Source organism: Crocodylus porosus, unplaced genomic scaffold (assembly GCF_001723895.1).
Source record: "Crocodylus porosus isolate Cpor-Errol unplaced genomic scaffold, CroPor_comp1, whole genome shotgun sequence".
In the NCBI taxonomy this organism is placed as follows: domain Eukaryota; kingdom Metazoa; phylum Chordata; order Crocodylia; family Crocodylidae; genus Crocodylus; species Crocodylus porosus.
The window spans coordinates 11,694,538-11,714,025 of NW_017728918.1; the positions used below are offsets into that span (position 1 = coordinate 11,694,538).

The following is a 19,488-nucleotide window of genomic DNA, read 5'->3' on the forward strand; positions in this document are numbered from 1 at the left end:
CCTATGACCCCAGCTGACTTCCTGCCCTTTGGGTGGGGGGCTGAACTCGATGATCTTCCAAGGTCCCTTCCAGCCCTGATGTCTATGAAAACTTGCTACATAGACAGGACAACTTAAATTATTTTAAAAATACTCACTAATTTTCCATCTCTGTCCAGCAAAAATTATTAGTACACATGTATTTCTGTTCAGAAAGTACAAAGTTCAGTTGCTGAAAAGATCATTTTTAAAATTTCATACTAACTTGATAGCTGTTGAATATAAGCAGATTCATTTCTCAGATCATCTTGCCTTCGTTTCAAGAGCATTTCAGCTGGTTGCTGGAGAAGTGTGTGCATAGCTGATTCTAGTTCATTAATTTGAAGTAGCTGGAATACAGTTAATCATCATCACATTTTCAGTTATCTAACAGAACTACAAAAAGAGAAGCCAAAATAAAAAATTGGCAAATGTAACAGTAGTTTCCCAATTATTTTTAAACAAAATAATTAAATATAATTATTTAAAAAATATTATGTATATGTTAAAATATTCTCTAGAGGTTAGGTAACAGATTCCTGTTCATTTTCATTAGATTTTCAAGGTTCTAATCATGACAGATTAAGAAATGCCATCTTTTGAGAATTACATAGCATAACATTGAAAAGTGCAGTTCTACACAAAAAAGGAACTGAAAATGGTATTCTGAAGTCCCACATCTGTGGAGACCTAACTTCTGCATCCATTCAGATTACAAAGAAAAGATGCTTAACCCTAAAGCTCAATACAAATTCTGGAAGTCAAGCTGCTACCTCCCTTGCATTTCACACAAAAACACCAGCGATATGATTCTGCAAACCAAAATTCCCTACAGTCTTTGGAGCAGACCCTCTGACATCTTTGTAATTTCAATGCCTTAAATAGATTTGTATAGGTGTTACAGATTAGGATTTACTACGAATTTTTTTGATAATGCAGAAGATGGAATAGGCCCGCTCATTCCTAGCTGTGCAGGTTCTCATGGGGGGGATACAAGGCAAATCTTACTTTGCTACTAAAATAGATGAGACTCAGAGCATTCACAGGGAAATGTAAAGAAAGGTTGCATTAACAGTCATTTTTAAGAGCAGAACAGTACTTACTGGGATTGTGGACACTGTAAACCACCCCTAATTGATACCTTGTCATCCACAGAGTTTTGCTTCCAGTTTCAAAATCTCAACCAGCACTTCACAGAAAAACTGTGATGAAACTTTCTCTCTGATTTAATTAATAATAAGCACTAATACAAACTAGCTCAATTGTTCAATACTAAAAAAAAAAACCCAATTATTTTGGCAGAAACAATTAGAAGAGGTTCTCATTCCAAAGGGTTCAGCAGTTCAAATGGGCCCACTTTCCTTTTGCAAGTTGACTGAAATGAAGGAGCAAAACTGATATACTCCACTCGATCAAGTATATACAGAGAATGCTCATAACTGTCGCTCTTTGCAATTCAGACTGCATAGCATTACCTAGGGCTGGCACAAAGGCAGTGCATCCCTTGCCTCACCCAGGTTGCAAGTTTTCTCCCCTCCAAAATGTGTGTGATGGTTATGGTGGGAAAGCTACAGCAAACAGCTGTGGGTCAGTTAGTTAGATACGGCCCAGAGAAGTTGTGCAAAAGAATTTCCGTACAGATCTACAACTCCAGAACCAACCCAACATGAAACCTTTCACCTCTTCCATTCTTTAATATTGAGCAAATTCCTACAGAGTATGACAGGCACACAAAAGTGATTTAGACAAGACCTCCTGTTAGGGTAGCTTGTCATATTTTATGCTTTAAAGTTGCACCTGGTTATAGAGTGGTGAATTATAGCATTGTTTAAAGTTTTCTTTTATATTCAGCCTAAAGTTCTGTATAGCCTCATTGTTATCTGAACTTTTTATTTTGCTGATGTTTGCAATATCAGCTGGCCTTGTTTCTGGCAAGCAGCTTATGGCCTTGAGTTTGCTCGCATGATGTTTCTTTCCTTTTTCTATCACCGTGAAAAGTTTTTCTAACACAACATGGTAATAGTTTTGTTACTAGCTCACATTAACTGAACCTGGCACTAACCAGCTGAATCAGCGGGATGAAATGATTGGATATGTTCATGAAAGGTGATAAAGGAGACCAAGGGACAATGCTTTAAGTAAGACCCTGGAAAAAGGCCAAATTAAGAGTTGTGCTTGTAATGGAGCTGGTGAACAAAGGAATATGCTGACAGGATAAAATATGAACAACATGCTGACTGCAGAGAGACCAATCCAAAAGCAAGGACTCATCAAAGGAGGCAAGTTAAAGAAAAGCATAAAAGGGGGAAGCAAAAAAGTTAAGTGTGTCGTCATCATCATTTACATCATGAATCCAGCTTTCAACACCTGTCTGGATAATACCAGCCAACAATGCACCCTTTGCTTCAGGAACTGAGTGGCCATCTTTTCTGTGAAGCAAAGTAACATCTGAGATTGGGTGAGATCATTGTACTAAGTGTTTTTCTCTCTCTGAATATAGAAACTGCTAAGATGATAACACTATCTGTATTAATAAAGCTAGACTTTGATTTTAGGGTACTGAGTTGTCTGTGTTAATATTTCACGTTCCGTTTAAGGGTTAATTGTTCTTTAATGATCCCTAAGCACTATCTGCTGGTCAGTGGTGCAAACATTCCCATTTATTTTGTATTTGGGTCAAAAATAGGATAATTTATAATTAACACATGTCTACAGATAGCCCCATTCCTGTTAAATGTTTTACATTGGAAGACATTCCTGTGTTGGCAGAGCAATAAAGAAAACCCAAAACATAGACAAGTAGGGCTGGAAGGGACCTCTGGAGATCATCTAGTCCAACCCCGTACCTGCAGCAGGGACATCCCTCTCCAAACCATCGTTACCTATCCTATTATTAAAACTACAAAGGCAACCCTGTCAGATAGCTAATCCTCAACCCCTCTGCAGCAAGGATAAGCACAAAAGCACAAACCTGGCAAAGCAGCAGGCTCCACAGCAGAGGGGGGGCACTGCAGAAAGGATGATGGCATGTGCCATTGTCCCCCCCCACACACTACACTAGACCTTTGCAGCTATTCTATTCACTAAATATTGTAAACCCAGTCCCATGCCTTTAAAAAAAAAAGTAACATATGTACCTTTTCATTCAAACAGTCTATCAAATTTTCCACAAAAGTTTTCATAGCCCTGTAGAATTTGTAGTTCTGGCCAACGTCCGAAGACTTCTCTAACTCCTGAATAGTTGTTTTTGAGCTTTCAATGTCATGCATGTATTTTTCATATTCCCTCTGATGGGCCCGGTGGATATCCTGCAGTGATGTTACTCTAAAAAAACACCAAAATGTGTAAACTAAGCACAATTGCTGGCCAACACATTAATCCACAGTAAGCATTTCTCAGTTATGTTCAAGTATCCAGCCTAATGTGAGGAGAGTAATGATAGTGTTTACAGTGTTTCCCTTTCCATTAGTCCTGCTCAATTTAAGTCTTCTATACTATACCAATATTTTTCAGACAGTGGGGTGGGGACAGGTCACACCATCATTCTCCAAAGTCTCACCTTTTTTTCAAATGGTATGGTTGTACATATCGAATGTAACATTATTTCAGCATTCCTCAGATCACAAAAGAAAGAAGAGAAAATATGATCTCATGAAGAGCTGAACAATCTACTGCGAGGCTATATGTGGGTCTGCTTCCAGCACATGCTGACACATCTGGGCAAGCTTAATCTAATTCAGAAGAATAACTATAGCTGTGAAAATGCAACAGCATAGCCTTTAGTGTGTCCTAGCTACTATAGGGACCTGTGGCATACACTCATGCTGCTAGCAAGTGCTAAAGCCTAGACTGCCATATCTTCACCTGATATTGCTATTGTTACCTGATATATTAAGATGGCATCAGAAAGCTAGTTTTATGTCTACCACAATAATATACAGGTGTGATTGTAGCATATGCTAAAGTAGACTTATAACCCTGTATGACATAGATGAAATTGTTATTGGTTTATCTTTATTTTCAGCTTTCAAGGGCAGACAGGTAAAAATGATACCATAATACTATTAACCTACAGATCTAATTCTCATTTCTAAATGTTATTCTATATGCAAGAGGAGTCAGAATTTAACTAATCCAACTCAAAGTGTTACTGGGCAGTTCTGTCTCTTGGATGCCTATGTCATAGCCAGAGATTGGTGCCCTGGTCACCCCCATTTAATTACAGTACTGAATCCAACCAAGTCTTAAATACTGAAATCAACGGGATTTTGCATGGGAGCAGCAATCTGTCTGCATATAGCTCACCACATGACAGGGACCTAAAACTGGTGTTAAGTTCTATCTTTGTGCTGATGCACATCCAAAACTCATTTTTTTAAAAGTTCTACATAGAGGATCAGAACATTTACTGCTGAGCACAGCTAAAATTGTAGTGCTATTCAGATACAGCAAATACATGTAAAACAATAAAGCTACAATCATCTAGTACTTGGGAAAGATTGCAAAATGGTTTATAAAGGCATTAAACAATAATGTATTTAGCACAGGTTGCTCAATATTTATTTGCAAACCACTAGCATTTACCTTGTAGTCAGTCGCTTCTTTACAATTTCTAAGTCTACAGGTGGCAGTGAAACAGAGGGATCAAATGTTATCTTCATGGTTCGGGATTTATGCAGAAAAGCATCCTCATTAATTCCCTGTAAGAATTAGCTGTGTTATTTTTTAGTAACTTGTTTTCTTATGCATAGATAGGCCTTACAGTTGGAATATGCAGCAAACTGGGCACAGTGTGCATAGCTTAATATCATATTTCTAGACTGAATGGAGAGTGTTTCCTGGGCACAAGTTTTGCAAAGTAAAGTTGAATAAAAGGACAGTTCTTCAGTTTGGACTACCCTTACTTTCTCTCTCTCAAATTATATCAATAGTTTTCTGGACTGTACAGAACACCTCTATACTGGCAAGCATAACCTGACTAGTATTTTGGAATATAAAAGCTGTCCTGTGTAGGGGTGTAACAATAGAGATTTTTGCAGCCAATACCGATAGCAGATTTTTAAGGAGACATATTGGCTGATCCTGATCTGATTTCCGATACGCAGCTCTCCATCTTGAAGAGTTGCATCCAGCTGGTAAGTCTGGTGTTGTGGAAGGGGAGGGAAGGGGTGTGTGGAGGGGCAGATCAAGGCCCCAGCGTTGAGGAAGGGAATGGGGCTGGGGAAGGGGAAGGCACTGACCAGCCAGGGCAGGGAGGGGCAAGGGACAGAGCCGGAAGCTGCTTGTGAGGAGGGGTGGCGGGGTTGTGTGTATGCCCCCCGGATCTGTGTGGCGCAAGGTGGGCTGCAGCTGTGGGTGTGGGCCAGGGCAGGCACAGGACAGCGGCATGGCTCACTGGGGCAGAGTGGGGGGCTGGCTCCCAACACTGCACGCGGCTTGTCTGGCAGCTCCTGCCGCTGCTCCTGCTGCTCGTCTGAGAGGGCAATTAAGAAGATGGTCTTTTGGAGGATGAATTTCCCGAACCAAATGGTCTACAACAAGCTGAATCCTGTGCTCTGGTACTGGAAACTAACACCTTGGAGATACCCAAGAAGTAAATGTGGACATTGGCCTTATATTTCTTCCTATCCCAGGAAACAAATGATTTATGGAGAGTGAACTTCCTAGGGGCGTAAGACTCTCCCAATGAGTACAGGCATTTGGTATGCTTGTTCACAAAAAGGATAGCTTCCTCACAGAAAGGATGAATCCTACAACATGTGAATCCTAGCAAGCTTAGGATAGCCATATCAGCAGACAAAGGACAGGTATGGCAAAAGAAAATGGCCCCGCTCAACTAGAAAAGCCATCTGGTAAAGGTCAATGGAGTGTTAGGTCTCATCGGAGAACAATGAAAACTGTGACAAAAATGAGAGAGAGAGAAATAAGAACTAAAAATCAAAATGGATCTGGAAGCACAGGAGAAAAAAAAGCATGGGTCAAAAGGTGACTTCAAGGGCTGAACACAATTTAGTGCGGGGGGAGCAGACTACAGAAATTCCATTCTGCACCAAACCAACTGGGAGGAACTGAGGAGCAGAAGGTGTTTATCACTCTCGGTGCCCAGGCATGGAGCACAGAGAGGCTAAGGCTATGCTAGGATAAAAAAGTCTCCAAACTTAAATTCCTGAGAAGCACAATGCACAAGCAGAGGAACGTGTGAATGGTCAAGTGCTTGACAAAGAATATATCCTGTAAGGTTAATAACAGGGTTTGTCCTTGGACCATTAGCAGACTCTTCCCCTGTCTTTCTCTCACTTAAAGCATTAATGTCAGCTCCCCAAAACCTTGTCTACTGATCATGGAAAAAAGAAGTTTCAACACTGGTCCCCACAAAAATTCTCTTTCATTGGAGAAGAGAGCAGGGACAACAGCAGGAAAAAACATATTACCTGAGAAAGTTTGAGTGCCTTCTTCATTTGCTGTTCTTCCCATTCATCTTGAGTTTCCTCATCTCCACTTGACACGCCACTCTCAGATACTGGAAATAAAAGAATGAATAATTATGCAATCTATTACAGACTGTCTTTCCATCTATACCTCCTACCCAGCAAAAAAATGGCTTCTGTTCCCACAAGGTTTACTGTAGAAATGATATGGGTAAACAGAAGAGCACGGATGGGATTCTCAAAGTGGGACACAACAGGAGATGGCTGCAGAAATGCATAAAATTCAGAATTACACCTCAATGCTAAATCCCTAGAATATGGTTTCAGAGTGAACTGCTGCTGCAGAGCCACGGGAATCATGAAGCACTGTATTCTACCAGCATGCTGGCAACTTTTTATTTCTCAAACAACGCTGTACATGACCCATAATAAAACAAGGTAAATAGAGGTAGTAGTGGTACAGTAAGCAGGACTATAAACGTGGTAACTTCATACATGAAAAATCCTTATGCATATTCTATATTGTGTCAGCTTATTTCAATGACAAAAATGAATTTTGCTCTATTTGTTCCCTTTTGCATATCAGATCTAATACAGATATGGGAAAATAGGCTGGATTCTATTCAAGCTTACTCATCAAATGAATCGTTAACTCAGTTCACATCTTGCAACCCTTATTAGTGCAAATAACACAAGGACCGTGGGTCTAGACTCACTAAAATTTGAACAGCAGAATCTTTACGATTAGCTAAAGAACACAGGTACAACTTCTAAGATCCCCAGCTGAGCTCGCAATACTAGCAGTTAGAGAAAAAACAATAAGCACCTTTACTTGTATATGGCAAAGTGGAAATTATTTAAATGTCAACAAACATGGGCTGTCCCCAGTGAAACTTTAACAACGTCACTATTCAGAGCATAGTCACAATTTTAAGAAGTTCACATTTTGGCCTTGAACTACTTGATTAATTCCTTTTAAGGATGTCTGTCATGAGCTTCAAAAAGCAGGCCACAATTAGTAAGTCTGACCTTTTGCTGAAGGTTGAAATAGCAGCAATAGAGAATGGAATGACAACCACAGACATACTTTACATGAGCTATCAGAAATTGATATAGGACTGCAAAAAAACTAATCTCAAAGGTCATTCATATAGTAAAGATGATGTTCAATATTAAAAAAATGTAATTGGCTTGAATAAAGTAAGAGAAGGTTTAAGTTTGGAAATAAGTCATTAACAGTATTAAAACTGACAGTGTTTACTTTGAAATAACCAAATGACTAAGAGTTAAAAAAATATGTAAGTGTCTACCTGGGATATAAATGTAAGATAAACTGATATATAATAGAAAAACAACAGAGCAGGAAATCATTTAAAGAGCCTTGAGTGATAGTTAGAAAAAAATAATACAACAGAAAAAGTAAAACAAATACATTCATGATGATGAAACACTCAACATAGGTACTGATTTCTTAGATGGTCTGGGTCTCAAGCACCCACTGAAAAGTGTTAGCAGGTGCTCAGCACCCACAGAGCCACTTGCAGATGTTAAAAAAGGAAAAAAAAGGAAAAAACACGCTTTACTAGGAAAAAAACACATGACTTCAACCCGGCTCTGCAGTGTCTGTAAAGATTGGGCACTTCAGCAATGCTTTTTGGCACTTTTAACTAAATCTGATTCAATCAGCTATTAGATAAAAGTGCCAAGAAAGCCCCACTAAAGCACTCAGTCCTTACAGCAGAACTGGGTAGAAGTAACATGTTGCCTCTTCTGGGCATGCATGGGGCTTGGCACAGGAATGCACCAAGTTAAAAGTAAAGTGCCAGGTTTTTACTGGGCTCTTTTTTTGTGTGTGTGTGTGGGGGGGGGGGGTTACACCTGCAAGCACCCACCGGCAAAAAAAAAGTTGGTGCTTATGAACAATCATTTACTAAACATTAAATAGCCAGTTTAGGGAACATTAAATACTGTATCTTCTCACAGACCACATGCCCCCAAATAAGACAAGCATCTTGTTTTTGGGAAGTCAGAATGAAGAAAAAGTTTTTTCCAGAGTTATGGCCACATATAGCAGGGACACAGCCTAATCATCAGCTCGCTCACCCTTCCTTTCCTGCTCAGGCAAAGGCTACAGTTTTAAACCTTTCACAGTTAAATTATCAGAGGCTCTTAGCTGCTCTGCCAAAAGTTGAATCTAGCTGCTGCTGAAAACAGGACTCCAGTGGTGTTGGGCCCAGGACCCAGTCCTGGCATGCAAGGCTGAATCTGGCCCACGGACCAGTCCCATCCCACTCATCTGGTTTACAAGGCCAAAAGGTTTCACCACCAGGCTGAGCCATTAGGCAGCGATTGGTGGAACAGGATAACAATTAAAAGCTAAAATGACCAACAGCAGCAGAACCACAGTAAAACAAGAAGCACCTTCCTAAAAAAACTGCAGAGCTTGGCCCAGAACGGCAGCTGACCATGAAAATCCCCATCATCATGGAAGCTGCGCTGCAATCCAGAAGCTCACAAACCATAGCTCTTGCTATCAGTAGCTAACCACTTAGGAGTGATTGATCAAACATCAGCTGCTGTCATGGAAGTCCATAGTGCTAGGTCTAAGTTGTCATTGTGCTATGCTACAAAGCCTGGCACTGCACACGTTCTTGACAGCTTTGCACAGATGAGATTCCCAAACTATAGTATGCCAAAGACTTTATCAAAGGGAAATGATATTAATCTGTGCTGCTGCAAGGCAGATCTATTTTTGGTAATATTGTTTCAACAGTTGGGAGAGATGCTAGACAAGCTTTCAGGCACAAAGTGCCCTTCTTTGGGTCTGGGAAAGAAACAGAAGCAACCTATGCTACAGACAGTATAATGGAGATAAACACAATTCATTGTTTTATCTGCTATATATTATCTAACATAACAAGGGACACCTGGTATTCAGAAAACAGTTGAGTGCCCCTTGTCCTATTAATTTTAACTAATACAGGAAACCCTTGTTATTTGCGGGTACGGCATTTACGGTTTCAAATATTCACGAATGCTGAACCTGCATTTTAAATACCGGTACACCTTATACACTTCCAGGAGCTCCTTGGGAGCGCTGCACTTGCTGCTGCTGGGCTCCTGCCGCCAGAGCTGTGCCCTTCCCAGTGCCTTATTTGCAGTTTTCGCCATTCGCGGGGATCACGGGAACTTGTCACCTGTACTAGTAGAGCCTCACTTCAAGTCATTTTCCACAGCACAGAATGATAGTAAAGTCCTGCTCCCCAACAGTTTCGGCATGGCTATCCACCTGCACTTCTTGAGTGACCTGCAAATTCCCCAGGTCACACTTTTTGACTAGCCTGATAAGTCTTTTCTTGGTCAGCTGACATGGCATTCTGTTAGAGGTGTGCCAATACATCAGGCCAATACCTGATTGGCATCGATATAAAGAAAAATGTCTGTACTGGAAAATCGGCCTGATGTGGCCGATAATTTGTCCGATAAATGCCTGTCCGTGCACGCAGTAGCAGCGCAACATGTAGGCAGTGAGGAGCAGAGCCATCAGCATGGAGTGCTGCATGCAGCTGGTAAGTCTAGTGGGGTAGAAGGGGAGGGGGAGGAGGGGTGTGGGGGTGCAGATCAAGGCCCCCCGTGGTGATGGAGGGTGTGGGGTTGGGGCAAGGGCTGCCCAGCTGGGACTGGGGTGGGCACAGGACAGAGACACGGCTCTTCAGGGGGCATGGCTCCTGTGCATGGCTTGTCCGGTGCTCATCTGGCAGCTCCCGCCACTTGTCCAGGAGGTACAGGGGGGGGGGAAGTGTGCCCCCAAATCTACACAGGGTGGGAAGGGCTGGGGCTGCAGATCTGGGGGCACACCCCCCCATCATCGGATGAGCAGCAGGAGCAGCAGCAGGAGCTGCCAGACAAGCCATTCGCAGTGGCAGGAGTCTCCCCACTCTCCCTCCAGTGAACCATGCTGCTGTCCTGCACCTGCTCCGGCCCCAGCTGCAGCCCGCCTCGCACCACACAGATCCGGGGGGCACACGCACTCCCCCTCACCCCCGCGCATGAGCTGCTTGCAGCTCTGTCCCTTGCCCCTCCATGCCCTGGCTGGTCAGCACCTTCCGCTTCCCCAGCCCCATTCCCTCCCTCAATGCTGGGGCTTTGATCTGCCCCTCCACACGCCCTTTCCCTTCCCTTCCACCACACCAGACTTACCAGCTGGATGCAACTCTTCAAGCTGAAGAGCTGCATATCAGAAATCAGATCAGCCAACATGCCTCCTTAAAGATCAGCTTTAGGTGTCAGCTGTAAAAAATCCCTATCGGTACACCCCTACATTCTATGATTAGGAGAGCTTTTGGTGGATTTTTTTCCATGTCAGCAATTATATTCTGATTTAAGAACAGAATAGGTTCCTGTTGGAAAGAGTTCAGCAGAGGGCAACAAAAATGGTTTGGGGTCTGGGGCACATGACATACAAGGACAGGCTGAGGGAACTGGGCTTATTTAGTCTAGAGAAGAGAAGACTGAGGGGGGATTAAATAGCAGCCTTCAACTACCTGAAGGAGGGTTCAAAAGAGAATGGATCTGGACTGTTCTCAGTGGTGGCAGATGACTGCAGAAAAAGCAACAGTATCAAGTTGCAGCAAGGGAAGTTTAAGTCAGATATTAGAAAGAAATTTCTCACTAGGAGGGTAGTAAAACATTGGATCAGGTCACCCAGAGAAGTGGTGGAAGCTCCAACCTTGGAGGTTTTCAAAACCCAGCTAGACAAAACTCTGGCTGGGGCTAGTCCTGCTTTGAGCAGGAGGTTGGACTGGATGAGGTCCCTTCCAGTCCTCACGTTCTATGATCCTATACACACTCATTATCGTATCACAGCACTTGTTGGTACCACGTTACTAATCACATGTGCAGGCTAAAAAGAACATGTAGCAGTGTAGCAGATTGTCTAGGTTTGAAAGAGTTTCAGGTTTTTAAAATATGTTTCTTTGCATTTATGCTGGAGAAAAGAAGGTGCAAGAAGTACACCCTGCACTTGGAATAGAAAGTGATGATGTTTGTGACAGTACCTGTGGGGGTTTCAGTTTTGGACTGGTTCCCAAGGAAGTCTTGTATCCTATGTGAACAAACTCTACAATTGTCTTGGAGAATTTTATTGCCAGGAGAACAGTTTGGCCATAGTTCCATCCCAGAGCTTGAGGTACTTTTACAGTATGTTAAAAGCACTTTAAAAAGTGGAATTTGAAGCACTTCTTAATTTGTACCACTATCAGCAATATACAGACAGAATCCCCTCCCAGCAAAACTGACTCAAATTTTGTCAGAACTATTGACAGTATATTATTTCACATCCATGGGGTGATGAGCAGGGATCTTAGCATCTCTTTGGACACCTCTATGTCCCAAAGAGAGCAGATGGCTTTGGTCTCCTTACCTTGCATGCACTGAGTGAGCAGCACCATTAAGTATTGTTGGTGCTCTCTACTGAGCTCACACCAGAGTTTTGACGTTGGCCACATTTTCCACTGGGTTCAAGCGCTTTTGCCAGCTAGTATGCCCCGACATATCAGCTTAGAGCCCAACAAAAAGTCATAAAGCCATGTTCTATGCTGTGCAAGTCCACGAGCGATGTGCCCAGGGAACATATAAGAGATTCTAGCTTAGCAGCTGCCGTCCAATCATAGGACATACCTTTGGATACTTTGAGGCATGGTGGAGAATACATGGGGTGCACCTGAATACTAATGATCATTAACCGTCTGAGGGCATTGGATGGCATCCACATCCCCACCTTCTGCCCGGCCCAGGCGTTCACCGACCGCAACGGCTACTTCTCCATCATCCTGCACTGTCGACCACTGGGGATGTTTCACCCACGTTTGCCGGTTGAGTGGACAGTGCCCACGATGACTGTGTCTTCTGCAACTCCCACTCCCTGGGCTGATAGGGAGTGGGCACTACACTACTGGGACCCCCAACTTTGTTATCAGCAACATCATCATTCCCTCCTCCTCACTGGGGACATGGCCTACTCCCTTCTGCCCTGGCTGATGAATCCGTACAGGGCCACCTGGACTACCAGAAGGAGGACTTCAGCTACTGCCTATGCAGGTACTGGATGACAGTGGAGTGTATCTTCAGCCACCCTGAGACATATTAGTGGACACTTTGAGGTGGAGGAGAACCTGATGCAACCCATCGTTACTACATGCATACTCTGCAACATCTGTGAGACCAGGGGGAAGGTCTTCCACAAAGCCTAGGCCATGGAGACCTGGGCCACAGACCAGGCCTAACAGCATGAGCACATATGGCACTGGATGGGTGAGACGATGAGACCCAAATAGCCAGTACCTTCCTCATTCTCATGGACAGAGGTATGCAGGGCCAGAGGGGAAGTGCCAATGCCCTGACACCAGGCCACAAGTCTCCTGACCTAGGCTCATCTGGCCCTGTGTCCCAGGCAGCATTGCCCACAAGTCAGGCTGCTCAGGCACCATCCCCCTTCCCCTCTCCCTCACCCAACCCCTTTCTCTCCAAGAGGTGTAGGGAAACGGTGTGAAGAAGAGATGTGCCTTGGTTTAATAAAATGTTGCAGCTGCCGATTTTTTCATGCATTTATTAAAGAATACCTGTTGAACACTGCCCATGGCAGAACTTGGTACCTTCTCCCAACTACCACAAAACAGAAAACCTTTGTAGGGGGTAGGGGAAGTGAGAAAGACACAACCTAGAAGGGGGTGGTTTGGACAGGGAGAGAGGTGGGGTCAGGGGAATGCCGCAGCGGCTGAACTCAGCAAACAAAACTGTGGAGAAGAGGCACAGGGTAGGAGGTTTTTGATCTGGCAACCTACTTCAGGGGTCAGGAGAGCAGGGACTTCTCCATGTAGGTGGACAGGTATATGATCCCAGACCCACTGTCTGTCTGAGAGCTGCAGTGGTGAAGGCAGCTGCGGGGCACGAGTCATCACCACAGCAGGTGCTGCAGACTCCTGGCTCTTCCACACAGGACCCTCAACCCCTGCCCCCAAGGCCCAGTCTCCCCTTTCAAGGACCCAAGACCCATGGCCCTCACCTATGCCTAGGGCTCATGTCATGCAGTTAGCCCGAGCCCAGGGGCTGCCTATTCCCACTGAGGCTGTGCTGCTCCCCTGCAGCAGGACCTGGGCCAGGAGTGAGACCACCAGGAGTGGAAAAGCTCCCTCCTGAGCCCCACAGCTGATGGGTGGATGAGCTGGGGCCAGCAGGCTCCATTGCCAGACACTGTCCTGGCGATAGTCTGGCTCAGTAGGCTGGTGGGCCATACTCTCTCCCCCATTCTGAGTGCTCCTGTGCCCTCTTGGGACTAGCCTGGAATCGCTTGGGGGACATGCACATGCAGAGCAACTTCCAGCACTTGGAGGTAGTGGGTTATGCCTGGGAAAAGGGGTGGTGTCCCTGACGGCCCCACCACTGGGTCTCGGACAACCCAGTCCCACTCCTCTCATCCACTACTACCCCTGAAAGCAGGCCCCACCAGATGCTTCCCTGCCTCCTCAGACCACAGGTCAGCAGCTCCCACACGTCATGTCTCCTTTCCTGGCTTCCTCTCACCTCCCAGAATCTCCTGGTCAGGGCACAGGGGGAGTGTCCCCCTCAGCTGTCATTCAGGAGTCATTTCCATGAGACACCCATTCCTGCTGCCACTGGGAAGAGTCCCTGGAGTGGGGCTCACCATGCCATAGGGCACCGAGTTGCAAACTGTCCCACCACTCCTGCCCAGGAGGGCTACGGACTCTTCGTGGGAGGCTGCACTGGCGCCAGTCACGGGTGTCGTAGGTGGACCCCAAGGGATCCATGACCCTGTGCATGAACTATCTATTCCTGCACTGCAACTCTTTCTGATCTGCAACGGTGCAGGCTGTCACCTCCAAACAGCGAGTGACAATCTGGAGCCCCTGTTTCTGTGCCTCGAAAGCCTGGATGTAAGCATTCCCCAGCTTGTCCATTTCCACCTGCTGCATCTTGAGTCCTTCCTTGTCCTGGCCCCACAGCTCCTGGTGCTAGGAGCCCAGACAGCGTATCCTGAACTCAGAGACTAAGACCAGAGCTTGTAACAGCTCTTCTTCACTTCTCTGGCACCTCCTACACTCATCTCTCATGCTCTGCAGTTGTCTGGCTGGCTGTCCTTGAACCATCATCCTGGCCACCCAGAGCTGGCTCCCCATGCACAGATGTGGAGTCTACAGACAAAGGAGACAGAGCCTTTGTATGAGGTTGCAACTTTCAGTGATAAAAATGAAGTGATAACTAGAAGTGTTTTGGATTCTGTTGTCACTTCCTGGGCACTGTCAGACACACCAAGGGAGTTATGGCAATTCCCCTGCCTGGAGCCTTCCCCTGCCCAGGGCAGGAGATATGTAGCTGGTCTCCACCTGGCACAGTGGAGACCATGGGTCCTGGACATGCTGCGGGTGGGCAGCACCTGCAACAGGGCACAGCAGGGTTGCTGGGGAGGTAGGGCTTAGGTCCCTCTGCAGGCACTGTGGTGGGCAATTGCTCTGCTCACAAACCAGGGTCTAGGGACCCTGGTTCCCACAAGGACTTGGACTATTCCTGGAGTAGACAGGGACTGACTACACTGGGGAACACTGGCAGGGCTCTAACAATGCTCCCTTCTTCCAACCTTCCCTTACAAGAAAGACATTTCAGTGCTGGGTCACTGTGGAAGTAGCACTTAAGTAATGACATTTCCAAGATAAGACACAGCTGGGACAGCAAGTTTTTTATGCCCCCTGCCCTGTGCTTCCCTTTCAGGAGAGGCATTTTGGCCCCATGTCCCTGATGACCCAGGTGTACCTGTGCCTCCATTATGATGAGCAGACACCCCAGGAAGAGTCTGCAACTTCCACCAGCACTGACACGCTGCTAAGCCCGTGATCTGACCCAGAGAGAATTCTCCAAACTGTGGATGCCTAAATAGAGTCCTGCTGTACACCGCCCTTGGCTTTCCAGCACCATTCTTCTATTAAGAGCACTTTGGGAGGGGGTTGGGGAAGGAAAGGGGCTGCTTTGCTTTCAGGGGTTGTGGTGATAGTCCAGGGCCAGGCTGGGCCATGATTGCTTGGGGGGGGGGGCGGGGGCGGCATTTTTTGTTGTCCTGAGAGGTCAGTACAGCAACTGCCTGCACCATGAGACCCGGAATCAGCTGGCACCCAGTGGATTCTACCCATGGATCGGATCAGAGGAGATGGGGAGAAAAGTGCTGCTGCACCACTTGCAAGCCTCTCCAGGTGCACAACCCAGGACAGTTCCCAAGCAGGGCTCCTGCCATCACATCTGTCCATGTCTTGGAATGAGATGGAGACAGGGAGGGAGGGAGAACTGAGGGCTTCTTTGCAAAGGGGATTTTTTCTCATTCCTGTTGTACCACGACTGTAGTTGTTCTCATACACAGCTGCATATGATCTCCTGTCCCTGACCTTGGGGCACTCTCTGCCAACTGTGCCTGGGCTGATGCCAACTGGCCAGCCACTCTTGTACCTTCCTTTTACACTTTGCCTGCAGAGCTCAATAAATGCTTTCAGTGCCTTTCCATGACTGCTTGGGAGGAAAGGGAGACAGAACACCACTGAGAAGAGGAAAACTAATTAGATACACTGGAGGACAGGGCTAGGATTCAGGGAGACGTAGACAAATTGGAGGATTAGGCCAAAAGAAATATCATGAGATTCAACAAGGACAAGTGCAAAGTCCTGCACTTAGGACAAAACAATCCCATGCACTGGTACAGGCTTGGGGCTGACTGGCTGGGTAGGAGCTCTACAGGAAAGGACCTGGGGGTTACAGTGGACAATAAGCTGAATATGAGCCAGCAGTGTGCCCTTGTTGCCAAGAAGGCTAATGGCATCCTGGGCTACAGTAGTAGAAGCATTGCCAGCAGATCAGGGGAAGTGATTATTCCCCTCTATTCAGCATTGGTGAAACCACATCTGCAGTACTGTCTCCAGTTTTAGGGTCCCCAGTACAGAAAAGATGTGGACAAATTGAAGAGAGTCTAGCACAGGACAACAAAAATGGTGAGGAGGTAGGGGACATGACTTCTGAGGAGAGGCTGAGGGAACTGGGCTTATTTAGAAGAGAAGATTAATAAATGGGAAGATGGGATTTAATAGCAGCCTTCAACTACCTGAAGGGGGGTTCAAAGGAGGACAGAGCTGGACCGTCCTCAGTGGGGGCAGATGACAGAACAAGGAGCAATGGTCTCAAGTTGAAGCGAGGAAAGTTGAGGTTAGATATTAGGAAGAATTTTCTCACTAGAAGGGTAGTAAAACACTGGAACAGGTCACCCAGAGTGGACTCTCCATTCTTGGAGGTGCTGAAGCCCTGGCTAGACAAGCCTTGGCTGGGATGATCTAGTTGGGGCTGGTCCTGCCTTGAGCAGGGGGTTGGACTAGATGTGACCTCCTGAGTCCCTCGCAACCCCCATTTTCTATGAGTCTATGGTTCCACCTGACTGCTCAGGGCAGCTGTGGTGAGTCTACTTCTCCCAGGAGCTCAGCATGGCCCTGAGAAATAGGACAGGCAGGTGTCAATTAGGCAGATTGATATTCCCATGGAAGGGGACATGAGCAGCTAAGCAACCGAGCCGTGGAGGGGGAGGTTGGAGGTAGGAGGACACTGCCACTTCAGCTGTGTACCAGGATGGGAGGGGGGGATCGTGGGGGAAGCAAGGAGATGAGGTCACTGGTTTGCTCAGTGCTGAAGGACAGGAACCTCTGTAGCATGCAGAAGCCTGTGGCCCTGTGCTGTGAGTGGGCAGGACGTGGCGATTCACCTACCCCCCCCATGCTCCACCATCCCTGTACTCCCCACCCCAACTCCGTTCTGGGCTTCTCAGCCACGGCAGCTCAACAGAAGGTTGTGACCACAGGGGAGTGCTGTAAGGGCTGCGGTTCCTGTCGCGCCATCTTCCTTCCCCTTGCCCCCCTCCTTTTCTCCCAGGGTGTGGAGCAGGGGTAAAGCATACTGTTCTGGGCTACATGACATTCTCATTTGGGGCCCAAGTCATCAGAAGTGGGAATAGGGCTGGCCACAGGTCATGCAGGTGCAGTGGCCACTGCACTGGTAGTGTGGGGGCTGGTATGCACTCTGCAATTCTGGGAGGGGGGCAGCAAAGTGTCAAAAGAGTTGGGTCTGGGACAGCCATGGCCCATGTAGGGAATGGTATCCCAGGGCCCACAAGCTCAGCTGTGAGCTGCCACGTCAAGGTCTGAGGTGGGGGGGCTCCTGCGAGGCACAAGGCTCATGACCAGACATTCATGGTGTTGGAGCTCTCCTCCCCATCCTGCATGCTGTGCTCCGTGCTCTCAGCAATAGGCAAAAAGATCTTCTTGGAGCATACTTGGAGCTACAGGTGCATCTTGGCTCCCACATCCTATGATGATGCAGGGACCAGCAGCAACACTCCTGGCTCCTCAGGGAACAGCTCCAGCAGCTGTGCTTTTGCCCTGGGGACCTGCTCCTGGTTGTCCCACCATCCCGGGGCCTCCCTGTACATCTTCCTCCAGCAGGGTCTTTACTGGCAACTCTTCCAGCCCCCAATGGTGCCGTAGGTGTGCAGGGTGTTGACAGCTATCTGCTTGGCGAGGAAATGGAACAGCTCCTTGTATAAGGGCATGGCCTACCTCCAGGCCCCAGACCTCTTGATGGCATCGCGCATGCGATGATGCCAACTATTCCTCACCTTGGTCTTGGTGCAGCACTGTGACTAATCCTTGTTGCGGCCCCGCTCCTGCATGGGCTCGGCAATGTGCTTGAAGGCATCCCTGTGGCAGTGCCCTTTCAAAAGTTGGCACTGGATCTCTTCCTTACCCTAGATAGCAATAAGATCCCTTATTTCCCCACAGGCCCAGCTGTATGCCTGGGTTTGGCTGGTGAAGATGGATGGGGCAGGGTCATCCATGGTTCACAGCAGTGCCCTTGGGGTCTTGGCATCTGTGGGTGAATGAGGATCCGGCTGCAAGGGGTGGGGAGGGATGGAAAACTAGATGGCTAGAAGCAAAGGACACACAAAAGGTGCTGATCCTGGCATGTGCTTCTCCTTCTCACTTACTCTGGAGGAGGGTCCACACCCAGCTGAAGTGGGGCTCTGCTGGTCAGGCCATCCCCACAACCTTGAACTTTCCAGGTACTTACAGCAGACTACTTGATTCTGACAACAACTTTCACACCAGGCTGGAAATTTCCATTGTCCTCCAGCTGCAACAAAGGGAGCTGGCCACACCAGACCTGCTCCTGAGGTTTCCAAGAGCATCTGCTTGCCGGCCCTGGCATAGATGCTCAGTGCCCCCTCCCCCTTGCCTTATTACTCCAGGACTCCAGAGCTGAGCCAAAAAAACCTTACCAGCTAGATGCCTATGGGCCAGGTACCTGCCAGCAGCATCCAAGCTGCAGAGGCCAAAGGATTGCTTCCCTGCAGGCCCAGTGCCAATGTTCTCCCTCTTGACACCCAGACCCAGCAGAGGCAAGCTGCCCACACCAGGGCTAGAGTACTTCCCTGCGCAAAGCTACCTGGGTTGTCAGAACACAACCTATCTTGAGGTGCAATGGGATGAGGTACAGATGTTCAAAAAAAGCACTCCAACCTAAAGCACTTTATTCTGATACCACATCTACCCAGAGTTAACTGAGAGTCCTTTAAAAATGGCAGATCCCACTCTGTGCGCCATGAATGTCTCTAGCCCTAGTGATTTTTCTCCATATAGGACTGAAGATATACTTTCTAAAAAAGGCAATTATGTTTAGAGTCTATGAAGGAGTCTGTCAGGCAGGGGCATGACTGCTATGATAGGTATACAAACTCACTCTCATCTTTAGGGACCTACTTAATTCATGCTTTTGCAGATTTCGTGGAAACTGTGAAGGCAGGGATTATCTGCAAAATTGACCAAAAAAACCCCACCCAAAAATAAAATACTGGCATCCCAGTAGAAGCCAGTGGACCTCACTGCCACGAGGGGAAAGCATTGGCTGGTAGGGTGGCACAAAAAGCAACAGACAAGACAGTGAATGT

At 46.7% G+C, this 19,488-nt stretch overlaps 1 protein-coding gene across 3 annotated transcripts in view; it reads right to left on the reverse strand.

Annotated features, from left to right (window-relative positions):
- GCFC2 (GC-rich sequence DNA-binding factor 2) overlaps nt 1-19,488 on the reverse strand; it is a 44,421-nt gene that overhangs the window by 16,171 nt on the left and 8,762 nt on the right. For all 3 annotated transcript variants that reach the window (XM_019537303.1, XM_019537302.1, XM_019537304.1), the window contains exons 5-8: nt 6,450-6,538; nt 4,603-4,718; nt 3,156-3,342; nt 245-368 (exon numbers count right to left, since the gene is read on the reverse strand). In XM_019537303.1, coding sequence (XP_019392848.1) covers nt 245-368; nt 3,156-3,342; nt 4,603-4,718; nt 6,450-6,538 — 516 coding nt within the window. The remainder of the gene's footprint in view (nt 1-244; nt 369-3,155; nt 3,343-4,602; nt 4,719-6,449; nt 6,539-19,488) is intronic.